This window comes from Balaenoptera musculus, chromosome 10 (assembly GCF_009873245.2).
Source record: "Balaenoptera musculus isolate JJ_BM4_2016_0621 chromosome 10, mBalMus1.pri.v3, whole genome shotgun sequence".
Taxonomy (NCBI): Eukaryota; Metazoa; Chordata; class Mammalia; order Artiodactyla; family Balaenopteridae; genus Balaenoptera; species Balaenoptera musculus.
The window spans coordinates 42,909,940-42,927,549 of NC_045794.1; the positions used below are offsets into that span (position 1 = coordinate 42,909,940).

Sequence of the window (17,610 nt, forward strand, 5' to 3'; positions counted from 1 at the left end):
ATACCAAAACCTGTATAAGGCATTCTGACTGCAGAATGAAAGTGAGATTGAGAGGAGAGGGGCAAAAATAGGTGAAGAGGATTAAGAGGTACAAACTACAAGGTATGAAATAAATAAATTACAACGATGTAATGTACAGCATAGGAATATTGCCAATATTTTATTATAACTTTGTATGGAGTATAATCTATAAAAATATCAAATCACTATGTTGTACACCTGAAACTAATATAATATTGTAAATCAATTTTTTAAAACAAGTGAGATTGATCTTTTTCTAACTCCAAAGGATGGAACTAGAACTGGAATCTAATGCAGAATGGGGGCTCCTCTTCTAACAGCTGTGTGGCTTTGGGAAAATCGTTGAATTCTTTGAGACTCAGCTCCCTCACTTGCAGTGTCCTATTATACATGGCTGTTTCCCATACAAAATAATGGAAAGAAAGCCATTTAATAAACTGTAAAGTGCTAAGCAGATATTGGAGATGAATAGCCCTAACTCTGCCATGAACTAGGTGACCTTGGGCACTGGTTCATTCATTTAACAAATGTTAATGAGCAATTCCAAAGACCAAGCTCTGGGGACCCAGAACTGTATAAGGCATACAGTTCCCCATTCCCAAGAGCAGCCAGTCTCATTGGAGACTCTAGGAGGCATTCTGGTTTAACATTCTTGGATTCTATATCTGCCCCTCGTTTCTACATGAAAAGTTCCCCCCAAGAGTTATTCCCGGGTCAGAAAACCCGGGGCTCCAAAATGTTAATGGACATAGGACTCATCTGAGGATCTTGTTAAAATGCAAATTATGGGGTGGAGCTCTGAAGTTGTAGTTCTAAAAAGCCCACAGGTGATACTGCACAGACAACGCTTTGAGTAGCCCCTCCCCCCATTTAATTAGTTCACTGTCACTTGGGAAGTCACAGAAAACTTAAAAGAGCAGATTATTAAAACTGGGGGTAGTTTGGAGAAATTGGCTGGGAAAGCTCTCCTTGAGACGGGGAAGCAGGACAGGTTTGAAGGAAAAGTGGGAGTCCGTGACCCTGACAGACTGGTGGAGAGCAGTGAGAAGCCACCCACAAATTTTTTGTTTGTATCCTCCAACCCCAGATACCTCAAGAACTCACTACAGCCTGGGCCTACAACTTCCACCCTCCCTTGAATGAAGCCTGATTTTCACCAACAGACTGTTATAATTATCAGTTAGGTGCTTGCCTCTTACCCTGTAATGTGACCTGGAGAGAAGGAACAGTGCTCTGTGTCTTCATACTCCACCACCGCCTCCCCCATACAGCTTATTTAAGGTTTGCTGAATGGTTTTTCACAATTTGCAGATTCTTGGGAGGCTGAAGTCCAGGCCTAGCGCACTCCCCACTAACTTCACCAGGGGGCGCGGCGGCCCTGGCGACACAGTGACTGTGACCCACCACCCCAGGGGCTCAGAGCGCTCAGCGGGCAGTCTCCACCGGGGCCCCTCCCTACGACCTGGGCGGGAAACCGAGGCAGCGTCCTGGCCACTGGCATCGCGGGAGCCTGGGTGCCTGGACCACGGCCCGCCGCCCCTTCCCGGGCGCGCCGAAGCCCGGCGCCCCGGCCCGGGGCCGGTAACCAGGCGCACATGGCCCGCCCGGCCCTGTTTGTCCTGGCAGCGCGCCGCCGCTATTTGAGGCGGTTTTTATCTCCCAGAAACCAGCAAAACCCCAAGCGGAGTCTAAGGAAGATGAAAGGGGCCGAGGGACCGGGGAGGGGAGGACCGCGAGGCTGCGGCGGGCGGGAGCTGGCACCGGACAGGCGGAGACCGGGAGGCGAGAGGGCCAGGCCCTGGGGGGTCCCGAGGAGCCGACCCCGCGGGGTGGGCGCCGAGCCCGGGGGTCCACTTCGGGCCGCCCACTCTCGCGGCCCCGCGCCCAGGCGTCCCCCGCCCCTCTCAGCCGCTCTTCCGCCGCGGCCCCCGGCCGGCCGGAGGGTCCTCGGAACTCGGATCCTTCTTCAAAGCGCCTTTGAAGCCCGGAGCCCCGCCCTAGGGCAGGAGATTTCGCACCTGGACGGGGGCGGGGTGGGGAGGGGACCGGCAGCCCGAGCACCCCCTGGGACCCGCCGACCCCTCCCCCGCTCTAGCGCGGAGCGCCTTTCGCGAGCCCGCAAGGGGCACCGGCGGACGGGGGTGCCGCCCGCAGTCGGGCCCAGGCTTGGGGAGCGGCTCGTGCGCCCCTCCGCCCGGCGGGGGAGCCGTAGGGGGCGGAGGCCGCACAAAGCCCTATTGTGGCTGGGGTCTGGCCGCGACAGAGTGGCTTTTGTTCCTCCGCTGAGTCCGTGGCGGGCACGACTGATTGCAGGCCCGGGGCCGGGGGCGGGTTACGTGCCAGGCGGGTCCACCCGCGGGAGCCGCACCTCGCCCGGCCCGGGCCGCGCCGTAGTCCGCACGGCGACCGCGGGGCCGGTGCGCGGCCCGGCTGCTGTCCAGGCCGTGTCCGCTGGTGCCGAGCCCGAGAAAGAGCCAGGTGAAGAAAACCTCTTCGCCTTCCCAACTCCGCAGAGAGCTCTGGGCGGTCAAAAACTGACCTCCGCCGCAGGGCCGGGCCGCCGAAGTATTCTACCCCGGGCGTAACGTGCAAACGGGCACGACAGTGCCCGCAGGGACTCCCCAGTTTGCCAAAGAGAAATCCTGTGGCTCACTCTTCTCCCCTCCTCTCCCTCTTTTCTCACCAGGACAAAATTTTAAATCGAACTTTTATTTATTAAATTAAAAAAAAAAAAAAAAGACTCCATGAGGGCATGATCCCTTCCCTTCCACAATATTACCCTCTCCCCAAGCTCCGGCGGCTTTAAACCTTTAACTTGGGGCCTTGAGGGAGCAAGAGATAGAAAAGGAGGATCCAAAGTCACAGGAAAGGCATTCAAAGGCACGAAGCGGCTTTAAAAGTCACTGGAGGTGGAGTTGGGAGCATCGGAAGTCCCAGGTTGGGGGCCTGTGGACGCACCCCCAAGTCAGCTTGGGGACCTCTGTCCTCCTAGCTCTATAAATTCTTCTTTCTCATGGCTTCTAGGCACCAGCCTAGCGCAGTGCCTTGCACAGAGTAGACACTCAATAAATACTTGATTTTCTTGATCTGATCCCAGAGAAAGCCTTCCCCACCTATTCTTCTAGAGAGACACCTCCAAACCAGCGTCCTCCTCCAGTTAGGTGGGCTTCCCCAAAGAGCATGTCTAAGATGGCAGCTGCAAGCTCTCTGTTACCATGGCAACAAGGGATTAGCCTGATGGGGTCATGGTGTCAGGGGAGGGGCAGTGGAAGAACCTGCTCTGGGGTCAAGGGAGCTGGGGTAAATTCCAGTCCTCCCCTCCATAGGACTTGAGGTTTCACAGCTTCTGGCCGGGGCTGGAAATATTAGGGATCCCCTAATTGTGAGATACCCCATTAACTCTTAACAGAGATCTAGCTAATCAACCCTATTAGCAGAGATTCCATTACAAGAAACACCATTAAGTGAGACCCTGATGATAGAAATTCTATTAACAAGATCTCACTATCACTTTTTCTAGACAGAGATGCATTTGGCTAAAATTTCCATAACAGAAATGGACCCCCTTCCCTCCCCAGCTCACTCTACCTGACCTGTCATCATAACTTAGATAAATAGAATTATTATTATTACTATTCATTTCTCTTGGAACATAGGGGTTAAATATACAGGCCTGGGGGCAGCCTCCCTGACCCTGGGGTCACCCCATCTTTGGGATCAGATCCCCACTGGTCTGCCCCCCTCTTGGCACCCTGCTCCCTGCCAGGTCACTTACCCCAATCCCCCAACTCTGGTCCCTAATGAAGAGGCCACCAGGGGGCAATAAATTATCATCATCATCATCATCATCATCATCATCATTGTGTTTGTAAAAAGGAAGAATGCTCTGGAGCATGGAAGGCAATGGACTACAAAGTCCACTGAGGAGACTGGAGCCTGGAAACTAAGGGATAGTGGTAAATAAGCTTGGGAAGCAGAAAAGATGCATGTCAAGGAGTTAGTGAGATGGAGAAATAAAGTGTTGGGAGCCCAAATGGAGAGAAAGTGAGTTGGTGTGGTAAGAGCAGAGGAGAGAGAAACTGAGCAGTGGTGAGGAAAGAGCTTCAGAAGCCCGAGAGCAGAAATCAGGCAAGAGGTGAGGGCCTAAGATGAGAGTTTGCAGAAGGGGCCCATGGCAAGGGGGAGGAAGTGAGATGAGGAAGCATGCAAGGAGATACCCAGGCCCAGAATGATGGGGGGAAGAGATGGAGCGAGTCCCAAAGGGCAGCATGCATGGGGCAAAGGGAGTGAGGGGCAAGCAGTGGTCCACAGAGCCAGGAGAGACTGGCAAGGCAGCCCAGGGGCTGGAAACCTCCACCCGGCTCAGATCTCCAGCAGGTTGCTCTGCTCTGGGCTGCCTTCAGGGGCTTTTTCTGCGGGTGCCGGTGAGGCCGGAGGTCGGGGCGTCTGACTGGCCTCTTCTTCCCCGGCGCTGCGGCCCTCCCCCAGCTCCTTGGGGCCACTGGGCGGGGGTCCTGGGCCTGGCTCGCCGTGGGTGCGTTGGTGTTTGCTCAGGTGGTCGCTTCGGGTAAAGCGCTTGGAGCAGAGCAGGCAGGTGAACTTCTTCTCCCGGGTGTGAGTGCGCACGTGGCGCTCCAGCTCGTCCGAACGGGTGAACCTCTTGCCGCAGAAGAGCCAGTTGCAGACGAAGGGCCTCTCGCCCGTGTGCCAGCGCAAGTGGGCCTTCAGATGGGAGGCCTTGCCATACACTTTGCCGCAGCCCGGAATGTGGCAGCTGTGGATCGGCTTCTTCCGCAGCCCGGCTGCTGCGGCACCCAGGCGCTCTAGCTCCTGGCAGTTGGGGCAGTCACAGGAGGAGCGCCCTGCTCCACTGCCCCCGTAGCCAGCACTGCCCCCTGTGCCTGCACCCCGAGGGGGTTTGGCTCCACCACTCCCCTCCAGCTGCCCGCTGTTGCCCACCGCCTTGGGTTTATAGACATCTTGGGGCAAGACATGCTGGGGCCCTGGCTGCAGGAGGTGGGGAGATGGGTAGGGGGCAGGATTAAGGGGGGCAAAGTCAGACGGGTAGGTGGGCAGCTGGGGGTTCAGTGGAGGCTGAGCAGGGCCTGTGGGTAGTGTCCCTTGCAGCCCATCACCCTGGCCCTGCCCGCCACCTAGCCAGTTGCCCCCAGGGTGCATGTCCCACCAAGGAGTAGGAGCATTGCCAGGGCCTGGTGAGATGCCTGCGTGGATGCCTGCCTTGTACCAGGAGCCATAGGGGTGTGCCATGTCCAGAGAGGTGTAGACACTGGGCAGGCAGTCAGAAGAGCTGTGCCCTTTGGGCACTAGTAGCCCAGGGTCCTGGGTGCCTGTGGGCCCAGGGAATGAGTGGGAAAAGGGAGGGTAGTCATTGGCATAGCCCGAGGTGGGTGCTGGAGGACTGCCTGCAGGTGAGAGGAGCCCATTGGTGCTTGAAAAGGGGGCTGGGTAGGCATCGCCCATGGTTTTGGGGGCCGAAAGGTCACTGCCCACAGAGTATGGCTTCTTTGTGCCTGCTTTGCCCAGTGTCGCTGAGTCCCGCAGAGGGCTGGAGCCACCAAATTTGCTGCACGCCGCTGTCAGCATGGCCAGGGGACTGGAGCCATAGTGAGCTTCCTCCTGTGGAGAGAGGGAAGCACCGTTTAGGGGCAGAGGAGGACACGTGCAGAAGGACTGTGCACCCCAGAGGCTTGGACAACAGAAGAAAGGGGTTGAGGAAGAGTTGAAGAGGATGGGGAATCAGAGGTGGTGAGGGGCGGCACTGAGGACGGGGACCCAGGGCAGAGCTCAGATGGAGTCTGGAAAAAGAGCAAAGGACCAAGACAGCGGCCTAACACCCAACCCAGCAGGCAGGAAGCAGAGCTCCCTGTGGTGCTGGGGGAGTGTGCAAGGGCCTCTGAGGAATGGGAGATGCTTCTTAGATAGCCATGAGAAGAGCTGGGGATAGAGGCAGCACTTGGGTGCGGTGAGAATTAGGGATCCTGACCCCTGGAAATGGGTTAGGAGCAGAGGCCGTGGTCGGGGACTTGGAGGAAAGTCCAAGAGGAAAGATGAGGCTGAAAGGGCAGCCTGGGAAGAAGGTGAAGTCGTAGGGAACTGTAGCTCCCCGCGTTCCAGATTTTCCCAGCTTGACCCCTTATTCACTTCCTGTCTCTGCTTCGTCTCCTGACTAAGGCAGTGGCCTGGTCTCCCTGAAGCGGCGTCCTCATGTCCTTGGTAAGGAATCTCTTTCTCTTGGCAGGGACCCTGGGACTGGGGAGCAAGAGGAAGCGAGGGCAGAGACACTGGGACATTGAGAGGGAACAGGGCTGCCGCCAAGCCAGGACTGTGGCTGAGGCAAGAATGTCTTTCAAGCGGGCATTGGGCACCTCCTGCTTTGTGGAGCCAGCTGGTACCCCTTTGGGAGGGCTGGGAGAGCTGAAGTCCTCACGCCCCTGCAGGGCAGGGAACTGGGGTGGCTAAGATTCTGGCTCACAGCCACACACCCCCACGCCTCAGTGTACCCTAACACACAGAGGCCACATAGCTCGTCTCTCTTCACCCCTCCAGCGCAGGAAGTGAAGGAAGATGCATGTAGATACAGGGCATGGGGGTCTTTTAGAAACACACAATGCCCTTCGTGCCCATTGTGCTGCTGCTACCAGGCCAAACCACTCTGAGATCACCATCTCTCAGGAGCTCATGGTACCCCCTCCCTGAGTCAACCTTGGGACGCCCTCCTGGGCGATGGATGCCCTCCTGGATCCCAGGCTGGCATAGATAGGCGTCCATTACTGAGAATCCCACCAAAAAAAAAGATGCCCTCAAAAGCTGACCCTGTACAGTTCCTTGACTGGGGCCCTCAAAAACTGAAAAAGAACCCAAGAATCCAGGGTTCCCAGACCTGCCTGCTAGCTCCTAGCATGTGGTATGTGCGGTATGTGCCTGTAACATTGATCCTAGAGGTAGATCTGGGGTCTAAAGGTTGCAGTGAGGGGTGTGTGCAGTCGCCAGTCTCGCACTGCTCCGCAAATGCAAACCTGCTGCTCCCCCTATCCAGTTACCTCTCTCTGAGGTCCTGTTGACCCCATGGACTCCCAAATTTGAGCCACTGAAAGCGTCCTCAAATCTGGCAAAAGCCCTGCCTCCTGCCCAGCCAGGATTTCCCTGGAGCCTCTCATCTCCCAAGCAGAGGGTAGGTAAGGCAGGGTAGCTGATGGGGCAGGAGGCAAAGCCTAGCAGAAAGGAGAGGTAAAAACGTGGAGTTCAAAGGAGAGAGGCAGAGACCCAGAGACACCGGAGCAGAGGCCCCTGCAGGGTGAAGAGCTGACATAAAAGCCCCCAGGGGGGGAAAGTGAAAACAGAGGGGCAGCTGGCCCTCAGGGGCAGAAATGGGCAGGGACCCAAAAGAGAAGAAAGCAAAAAAATGACAAAAAGGATGGAGAGAGAAGAAAGCAGCAAAATAAACAAAGACAGAGAGGTGATGGAAAGAGACTGGGCAAGGAAGGCACAGGAAAACAGAGGAAAAGAAAGGAGGGAGAAAAAAGAAAAGAGGGAGGGGGAGGAGGAAGGCAGATTTCCTACCTAAGAGAAAATCCCCAGGGTGCTGGGCCCCAGAAAACCCCCAGACCAGGCCACTCCTCCCTCCTTCTCCCCCTGACCACCCCCTCCCCCTCTGCCTGCCCGGCCCGGCTCCGTTGGTTTCCCTGCGGTCGGTTTATTTTTAAAAACGCCGACGCCGTCCCCCCCGCCCGGCCCTCACACTGTGGCCACAGGGGCCTCAGCCAAGCCCAGGGACCCCACCCAGCCGTGGGGAGGGAAGGAGGGGTGAAAGAAGGCCAGCAGCCCCAGGCCAACAGGAGACCCCAGCACTGGGGAGCGGAGGCCCCCAGGGCCCCTGAGGGCAGGGAAGGGGGAGCAAGGCACCAGACCACTCAGACGGTTCTGGAGCTCCTGGAGGCCAAGAGCTGGGCACCTGGCTAAGTTTCACCACAGCCTCGGTTTCCTTCTCTTGCTGCTTGGGCTCTTCTGAGAACTGGGGAGAGGGTCCTGATTAAAGATTCTAAATACTTGTCCACGACCTCACACCGGGGGCCCAGGAGCCCACCTTCCAGTTGCTTTTCCTCTCACTTCCACCCACCATCCATTGAAAACAATGACAACCACAACAAAACAGGCTTCAAGTACTGAAGGGAGAGTCTGTGGAGAAGGAACTAGATAAGGAGCTGTCCCAGCTCTCTCACTCACACAGGGAGGAGAGCCCCCTCTTTCCACTGACCTCCCACGGGAATGTTCACTGGACATCCGAGCATTGACTGGCCATAGGTTCTGGGCACCCAAGGTCCCAGTTTCCACTTCTCCACTCTCCGCCTCCTCCCAAGTTGTTTAGCTTTCCCACCTTCCAAGTGTCCATCCCCACCTAGCCCCCCACCCCCATTTCTCCCTCCACCCTGTTCCTCTGCATCTCACTCAGCCCAGGTGAGCCTCCCAGCAAGCTCCCCTCTCTGAAATCCCAAGTTCTTCCCACTGCCAAAGAGGACTTCCGGATGGGGGTGGGAGAAGAAGGTTGAGGGCCCAGGCGCCCCCCAGAACAGGTGAAAGAGACAGAGGCTAGAAGCCTTGGTGTTGGGGGCATCTCCAGCTCACGGGGAGCGAGGGACATGAAAACCCAGTTTCCAGGACACACTGCTCTTGCCAAGTGCTACCCCAATCCTGTGTCTTTCCAACAGGCCTTTGGCCCAGCTGCTCCTGCAGGCACCAGTGCCACGCTGGCAACTCTGACATGAAGCCCACGCCCACTGACACTGCCCCTGCCTTGGGTGGACCCAGGATTTCCATGCACCTTAGTCCTCCAGCTTCCTCAAGACCAACCCCAGTGTTTCAATGATATGGTTCAACTGAGAGTGTCCTGGGGGTGAGCGATCTGCCTCCTTGCAGCAGGGGGTAGAGCACAGCACCTGAGGCCCCCTGACTGGGTTATGGTGTCCACCCCATTGCCTTGCATGCCATTCCCTCAGACTCAGTCACAGACTCGCTATCCACCAGACTTACACACACCATTCCCCACTTGGACTAACAGACACTCAGGTGCCCCAGCTTATACACACACATCCCTGTGCGCTCACAAAGCCAGCCACACGTGTGGGTGTGCTGCTTTACATTCTGACACTTACATGCAGGCCAGTGAACACAGGTGTTAAAAGACTCCCAGTTCATCTCACACACACCTCTCCTGCAGGCTGCATGAGTCGGCTTCCTGTTTGGCCCATCAACCCTTGGACCTGAGCTAGTGCACCGGGAGCAGAGATGGGGCCTTCAGAGGGGCCCAAGAATACAGAAGGTCAAGGCTACTGCTGGGAGTTGATCTTTGGGGAGAGCTCTCTGGTCTCAAATTCCTGCGGAGGGACCCAGAAAGCAGAGGTGGTGACAGAGACACAGAGCCAGAGACCCAGAAGCTAGGAGAACTCAGGACATTCAAACAGGCTCTGAGTGACCCTGAGTCCCCCTTTCCAACTATGTGCCAGGAGTCCCCCTTTCCAACTATGTGCCAGGAGTCTCCCAGAAGCCCTGGCAGAGTCAGACATTTCTCAAGCCCCCAACCCCTGACCCCCATGGTACCCTAGTTCCCTCCATCCCCAGTGCCAGAGGCAAGGGATGCTGGGGTCCCGGCCTGGAGGGGAAGTGGCTCAGTCCGCCCTGGAGCCTCCCACTCCCAAAATAGAGCTGAGTTTGTCTTTGGCTGAAAGCTAAATATTTGTGAGCCGGGCAGGCGGCCTCAGACCCTGGCCCTCCTCCTTGGTTGCCTCTCAGGCCTGGGCCCAGTTCCTCTGGTCAGCCCCCCACATGCAGGGACTGCCCTCTCCCTTCTCTCATTGCCCACCTCCTCTCCTACGAGCCCAGAAGCCCAGCCCCCTCCCCACCTACAAACCAGACAGGACACTGCCTAGGCTAAGAGTCCCGAGAGCCAGGACCCCCAAGGAACTGTGTACTCACTGCTACTCTGTGCCCACTCAGCCAGTCCTCTGGCCTTCTTTCTCTCCCCCATCTGCTACCAGCTTATCTCTCTCCCACTCCTCTCTCCTCACCCCCCTACTCCTTTCTCCATCCCTTTTCCACTCCTCAGAGTTGGTGTGCTTGGCTGACCTTAGGGGTCCATGCCTTCTTCTAAGCTAATCCCCTCTCATCCTCCTTTGACTGTCCTCTGACCCCTGGGCCTGCTCTCTCCTCCCTTCTCCTGCCCCCTGCTCCCCCCTCCTCTGACCCCTGGAAGTGACAAGCACCACAGCAACTGTCTGTGTGAGTTGGGAGGTGGGAAGTGGACAGGGATTAGGGACCATTAAGATCATGGCTGGTGTCCTAGGGGACGGAGGGGGCAGTTACCTCAAGCAGGGAGGACGCCATCCTGAGGCTGGGGAACGGGTCCCAAGGAGCCAGGCAGATGGAGAGAGCTGAGCCGGAGACAGAGGGAGAGGGAGAGGGAGGGAGAATGGGAGAATGGGAGAGAAGAGATCTAAAGTTAGAAGGGACTGGGAGGTAGGGGCTGGGGGGAGCTGCTCTCTGTCTGTAGGGATCCACCCTCTAATTACAGCTTTCCCAGCGGAGAAGGCTCCGGATCCAATGAGCAGGGCGAGAGAGGGAGGCAGAGGGTCCAAATTTCCTGCTCCAGTTGCTGAGCTCCCCAAAGAAGGGATCTGGGCGGGAGAGGAGAAACGGGGCTCCCAGAGAAGGGCCGGAAGCAGGAGCGGGTAGGGACAGGGCAAGTTGTCAGGGCGTGCTGGGGGGCGCTGAGGGCAAAACGGAGGGACGGTGGGCCCAGGTGTCCCACACCCTGCCCCCAGCGATCCCATCAGCATCTGTGGGAACCCCTCCCAGACAGAGCTCCCCAGTGTCCTGTACCTGGGGGATCTGGGGCTGGGTGTCCTGGGTCTCTCCTCCCTGGAGGTCTGGCACTGGGAATGCTGGCAAGGGGTCGCCTGAGGGTCCTGGGAGGGCTTCGCTCCTCTCCTAGGCCAGCTCCACTCCTGTTCCCACTCAGGCTCTGATCCTAGAATCCTACTCTGACTCCAGAGTCCTGGCTGCTGGTCGGCGGGTGGCGACGGCTGCTCCTGCTGCTTCTGCTGCTTCTGCTGCTGCTGCCGCCGCTGCTGCCGCTGAGGGAAGGAACAGGAGGGAAAAGGAACAAACCCCAAACCACTAATTAGAGATCCAGGGGGGGGGGATGGGGGATTGGGGACGACACTCACACAGAGAGACTGGAGCACACTGACACACACGCTCATGGACAAACACAGGATGATACGTGTGCACGTCCACACGCACAGTGCTATCCACACGGGCACAGCCACCGTCATGAATGAACAGAGACAAACTCACACACAGATGATCACAGTGACATGGCTGGAGGCACACAAGCCACACACACACCCGAGCTGACCACAGAGATGCTTGCTTCCCCAGTCACCCACCTCGAGATCAGGAGTGCAGTGTGTACGTGTGTTGTGAAAGCCAGGAGGGGGAGTGTGCTCTGGGGTGGAGGCTTCTGCTGCCCAGGCTTTCAGGGTCACTGAGGTAGGTTCCAGAGCAAGGCCTGGAGGGGGGTGGGGGTGGGGAGAGCTTGGCACAGGTTTGGGGGTCGCCAATCTTCCTCCCAACGCCTGAGTTTCACTCTTGGGAAGTGGCGCCTAGGCCTGCCTCACTTTGTGGGGCAGAAGCTAGATCTTCTGGTTCTGAGAAAATTTAAGGCAGGCAGGAGTGAGGGTAAGGCCAGGAGGTCACTGGGTCAACTCATCCAAGCCTGAGCCTAACCTCTTTGGATTAACCCCCCCCCTCCAAAGGGAGGCCCTAGCCTCCATTGCTCCTTGCCAGTTACCATCCCTAGGCCCTTCTTGGCCACACATCAAATCTCCATCCTTTGATGGAGTGATCAAAGTGATCACTCATGATCTTCTCATGAGTGATCAAGCTTTCCAGGAGGGAGTGCCTGGTTCCCTTTCTCATTGTCATGCATCAGTTCCCTCTGCAGCAGGAAGAATTGAAGTTAGAGCTTAGGCAGGACTTCCCAACTTTGACTTCTCATCAAAATGGGGAAGAAAAGAAAGTCAACCAGTTGGAAGAGGGAAATTCAAAAAGTCTATTAACTGAAACCTGGGCCCTAAGGTAAGTTTATGGGAGAGAGAGGACTGGGCAGCCAAGTGGTAGAGCCAGCATCTCTCCCACGGAGGCGCCCAGCCAGCTGGGGTTGTTTTGCAACTTATTCCCCAACACACCCCTCTCCCGCTCTCAGCCCTGCCCATCAGAGGAATGGAGCCTTGTCCTTCCCCCGCTTCCCTCACTCGCCAACCAGTCCCCTCACTTTCTCTTCCTGGGTGCCCACTTCAGGGCTCCTTTTACTCTCCCAGCTCAGTTCCTCAAGGCAAAGGTGGAGAGGGGGCAGGAGCAGCTGGAAGTCCAGGGAGGGTTAACTGCAGTTTAACCAGCAGGCAGGATCAAAGTTCAGGGAAGGAGGGGGTCGGGGGGTGGGGGGAGAAGTTCGGGATTCCAGCCCCATGATTTGATTTCCCCCAAGGAAGCCTATGGGCCCAACTTTTGAGGAGAGAGTTAGGAAACCAGGGTGACTGGCAGACACTAGTCTCCCAGGAAAAGAAGCAAAAGAAGAAACACAGGAAGATTGAGGGGCACACAGAGCAAATGAAACAATCCAAGAAAATCAGAAGAGAAGCGAGGGATATAACAGGGAGAGAAGAGAGGAAAACAGAAGACCAGTATGTGGCTTAAAAAAAACAGAGAGCAGAAAAAATGAAAAAAAGGAAAAGAAATAGGCCCAGAGGAACAAAGATGAGGAGACAATGGCTTCAGAAGGACAGGACAGGGAAAATAGCCGGACGCCTGGCCAGGTCCAGCGGAGGCAGAGGGTCAAAGTGGCCAGGCAGGTGGGGGGCAGGGATGGAGTATAAATAGTGCATAATTGTGTCCGATGATTACACGGGCCACCCCACCCGTCTGCCCAAGAGGAAGTGCCCGTGGTGGGGTGTCCCATGACCTCGCAGTCTCCCCCTGGTGGGGGGTGCTTCTGAGCCTGAGGTGTCAGATGGATTTCTGGGCGCCCACACAAGCCGGCTCAGAAGTTGGGGAGGAAAAGGGGAAGCTTTGGAGGAATTACTGCACCGCCAGCGGAAAGCCAGACGCTTTCAGATCAGGCAGGCAACTGAGGCAGAGGAGCAAAGTCTAGACTCCATAGAAGAGATGGCAGGTGAGAGAGGGGTTGGGGAGGAAAGGAAGAAACTGCAGGGGAAAAGGAGGCAGGATGAAAGGAGGTGGGGGGTTGAGGAGAGGAGATGGGGGCAGGGATGGTCAGCCTTCTCCACTTCCTTTGGGGATCTGGATCCCTAATCCTACCTGGAAAGGAGCAGGAGTGCTAGGGAAGGACAAGGAAGGAGCAGGGTCCCCAGCAAGATGTGAGCCAGGGCCCCTGATGTGCCGACCCCAGTAGGAGAGTCCCTGGACCCAGCGCCCCCTCCCAAAGGTCTGCGCCAAAGCCAGGCAGAGGGGCTGCCTGAAGCCCCCAGCTGCCTCCCTCAGGACCCTGGGTTCTGACTTCTTCCACACCCTTGTTTAAGATAGTCCTGCAGCCCAGCTGAGGCCCTGCTATTCCTGGGCCCAGACCCCCGTCCCCTTCCCAGTGCCCCCAGAGGCTGGGGTCAACAACTGGGAGCCCTGACCAAGGACCTGCCTCCACCCTCGCAGGCCTCCCTCAGCCCAGCCTCCCAGGGGGTGGGGCAGCCAGGCAGAGGCGCCATGTGGCAGGGGCGGGTAGAGGCTGCGGCTCTGGTCCTTCCAGTATAAACCCCCTAGGCATCTGGTTTCTATCCACCACCCCCCACCACCCTGGGGGCCCCTCAGCCTCCGCCCATGGCCACCCAGACGCTGAGCTCCAGAGATGGACGCCCCTGAAGGAAGGGGTGGGATGGTGCCTTTCTGATCTTTCAACCCCAGGACTGGGCTGAACCACAGGGACCGCTCCCTTCCCTCCCTCCCTCCCCTAGAAGAATCGGGGTGGGATTTCTAGGTTAGAGGGGGTTGAATCTGGAACCTGCCTCAGTTCTCTTTAGCTGTTTTTGGAAAGGTCAGTGAGGGTGGAGAGAGAGTGAACACTGGGGAGAGTGGGAGACGTCTACCTCCCTTCTCCTCAGGGAAGCCGCCTCCTTCCACCCCACTGCCCTCCGCCCACCATCCTAGGCTGGGCTTCCTCTTAGAGCCCCAATCCAAAGGGACTCGTAACTCTTCCTTTGTTTTTATGAGTTTGGCTACCCTAGAGAGAGTCACCAGCAAACAGCGAACAAAGCGCTGAGATACAGATTGACACGTTCTCTAATACGTACCTAATGAGTGACACACTTTCAGATACACTCTTGCACACACGCTGAATTATGAACATACATACACTCTGCAGGCATCCACACTGACACACACAGATATAAATACATACGTTATACAGATGATGCTTACACCAAGACACTGACCCTAACCTCCAATCACAAAAATGCACACACCAGCACACATACATGCAGATGGACTCACAGTTAGCTACAATACCCCTGCAGGGACTCACACAGACTCACATCAATACATACATTTACATACATGGCAAATATCACAGACATACACACAGGTCTAACATCACAAGCTTACAGCTCTAGAAATCCCGGAGGTCTCCTAGAGGGGATTTAGGAACTCCTTCCTACAAGAATCTGGGCATAAGGGTGATGTGACAGGCAATGCCAGTGCTACAAATTGTTGCCTGCAATTCCTACTAGTGTAGTGTACCTGTGGGGACTCGCTGATCCTTTATTCTCCATATCCACCAGAGTTCAGAGACCCAGATGGTCCTAGCAAACTCCCTGGCCCTGGGGAACCCCGGCATCCCCACCCCCACCCAGACCCCCCCTGCTCTGCGGCCCCGCTGACTCATCTCTCCCTCTGTGGAGCTCCCCAACCACAGGGGCCTGGAAGAGAAGCTTGGAAAGTTGCGCTCATGTCCCGGGCCCCTGGTCTGGCCACTACCCCCCCATGCACCCAGGCCCAACCCTTGTCTCCAGTGGAGACACTAGTGACAGAGAACACAGAGGGGACAGTAAAGAAGAAGGCACCCAGAGTCAGGGAAACAGAAAGACAAAGGGAGAGACACAGGGGGAAACAGATGGTGGGACTACAGATAAGAGACCTTGAGGGACAGCTGCAAATCTGAGAGGGTCCTCCAAAAGTAACAGGGCTGGTGACCAGGGAAACTTGCTCCTTGGGTGGGGGGAAGATCCACTCATGACCTTGGGATTTGGACACTGCCCGGTGCCTTGACATTCTGAGACTAGGCTCAGGAAGCTTGGGGAAGAGAATCCCATTCTGGGAGGCAAAGCTGAGGACACAGGGAAGAAAGGAAGCTTTTAGGAGGCCAGCAACCTCTGTATAGGACAGCTTGAAAAAGGAGCTCCCCACCCTAATGCTCACATAAGCACATTTACATATGTGTGATACCTCAGCTCCCTCCCTCTCTGCTGCGTCTCCCCTTCGCCTCTTCCAGTGCCTGGCCTAAAAGGCAGGACTCCTGGTGCTGGCCCTGGTTCCCCTCTGCTCTGAGCCTCAGTCTCCTTAGTTGACATTTGAGCCCTGAGATAATATAGCAGTTCCAGGGGAGGCAGATCAAGAATCAGAAAAAGTGCTCTGGGAGGGGGAGGAAGAAGCAAGGATGGCCGGGGACAAAAAGGGAAATGGAGGGAAGGGTAACACTGAGAGGCCTGATCCTGGAACAGAGGAACCTGCACTGGGTAGGCGTTTCAAAAGGATCAGCATGGAATTAAGACTCTGGTCATCTCGGTCATCTCCAGCAAGTGCCTCTTTGTAAGAATGATACCCTGGAATCTGATGCATGAAATATATTACTGTCTTTAAACAAAGAGAACTTGGGGTGTTAGGGTCCTCATCACATTTTCTATCCTTAGCAATGGGGCTAAACAACCCAAGGCAACGGTCCTTCAAAATCTTAGATATACTCCGCCCCAATCCCCTGATTTCTCTGACCTGCTTAGATTCTTCTTAGGAGAACAGTTTCTTAAGATGTAGACTAGACCCGAGGAACATTCTTTCATTCAACAAATGCTCAGCAAGCACCTACTTTGTGCCACGCATGCAGGGCTAGGCTCAGGCTTGCAACCACGAACAATACAGACCCAGTCCTTTGCCTCACAAACCAGCAACCAACGTAGAGTGGAAAGTATCTTAAGAGAGTAAGTACTAGATGTTACTGGAGACAAAAAAATGAATCTAAGCCAGTGTTGGGAGAATCAAGGAAGACTTCCTGGAAGCAGGGATGACTAGGTAAAGAAACTGAAGGATGAATAGGAGTCAGCCAGGTGAAGAGAGGAAGAGTGTTACATGCAGGGGGAAGAGTGTATGCAAAGGCCCAGAGGTCTGAGGGATTAATGACATTTTAAGGTGCTGAGAGTTGAGTGTGACTAGAGCACAGACAGTAGGGGCTGATGGAGAAAGTCTGATCAGCAGTGCAAGGAATCTGAACTAGATGCTCAGGGCAACATATGGGAATATTTGTATTTCAGAAAGATGACCCTGGCTGCATAGAAGAGAATGGAATAGGGACTTAGAGCCTGGCAGTTCTGGGCAAATCAGCTGTTTACTATGGTGTAAGGTTGGGCAAGCTGTTTAACCTTTGATGCCTTGGATTCTTCTTCTTTAGAATGGGGAAACATAATACAGCAACCTCCCAGGGTTGTTATAAGGATTAGGAATAATACATGTGGAACTCTTACCACAGGGTTTGGCACTTAGTAGTTGTTCCATAAATGGTGCCTAATAGTATTGTCAGAGTTTGGAGGAGGGTAAAATCAGAGGCAAGACCAGTTTACAGTGGCAACCCAGGCAAGAGGTGAGAAGGTGTGGCCTGTAGCAGCAAAGGGGATGAGGAAAAGTCAATGGAAAGGTGATATATAGGAGGTGGTATAGACAAGACTTGGTGATTGATTGGATGTGAGAAGTGAGGGAGACCAAGCAGTCAAGGATGACTTCTCTTGATAAGTGTGTTGGTGTGGGCACGAGCACACAGGACGTACGGGCATGTGAGAGGTATCTATTCAGTTCTGAAAATGGCCCCTTGACAGCCAGCTGCTGGGTCTGGTCAACAGAGTGAAGCGCCATGCTGCATTTGAGGACCTGGCCTCCAGCCTCCCAGGAGAACCCCCAACACACACACTCTGCCTTAACCCCCTTTAACTATTTCCTTTTCCCTTCTTCACCCATCCCTCCCTCCCTCCCCTACCCTCCCACGCCCCCTTCTCCTCTCCTACGAAGGAACTCTCTGTAAGTTCGAAGTCTGCACAGGCCATGATTCTCCATCCTTCCTTTTTCCTCTGCCCGGGTTAATGAGAGTCCTGGGGGCTCAGCCACCGCCATTCCTCCCCACACACCCTCAGTCGGACGCCCCCCGCTGGATCCCAAAGCAATCACTGCTTGACTTTCTAGGCGGGGAGGTTTGAGGCCGGGCGAGCGGTAAAGCTAAGGCAAGACTGGCGCTCTCAGACCTAGCTC

General features: G+C 55.7%; 1 protein-coding gene across 2 annotated transcripts; it reads right to left on the bottom strand.

The window, feature by feature from the left end:
* Nucleotides 1-4,383: 4,383 nt before the first annotated feature.
* On the bottom strand, nt 4,384-11,035 carry SP7 (Sp7 transcription factor). 2 transcript variants are annotated; one of them, XM_036867038.1, is made up of 2 exons: nt 10,915-11,035; nt 4,384-5,658 (listed from the first exon to the last, which is right to left on the bottom strand). In XM_036867038.1, exon 2 carries the CDS (start codon nt 5,623-5,625, stop codon nt 4,384-4,386), a length of 1,242 nt encoding a protein of 413 aa, XP_036722933.1. In that variant the 5' UTR covers nt 5,626-5,658; nt 10,915-11,035. The 2 variants fall into 2 exon arrangements, with proteins under 2 accessions (XP_036722933.1, XP_036722932.1); XM_036867037.1 differs by lacking the exon at nt 10,915-11,035 and adding an exon at nt 10,399-10,419.
* Nucleotides 11,036-17,610: the final 6,575 nt, after the last annotated feature.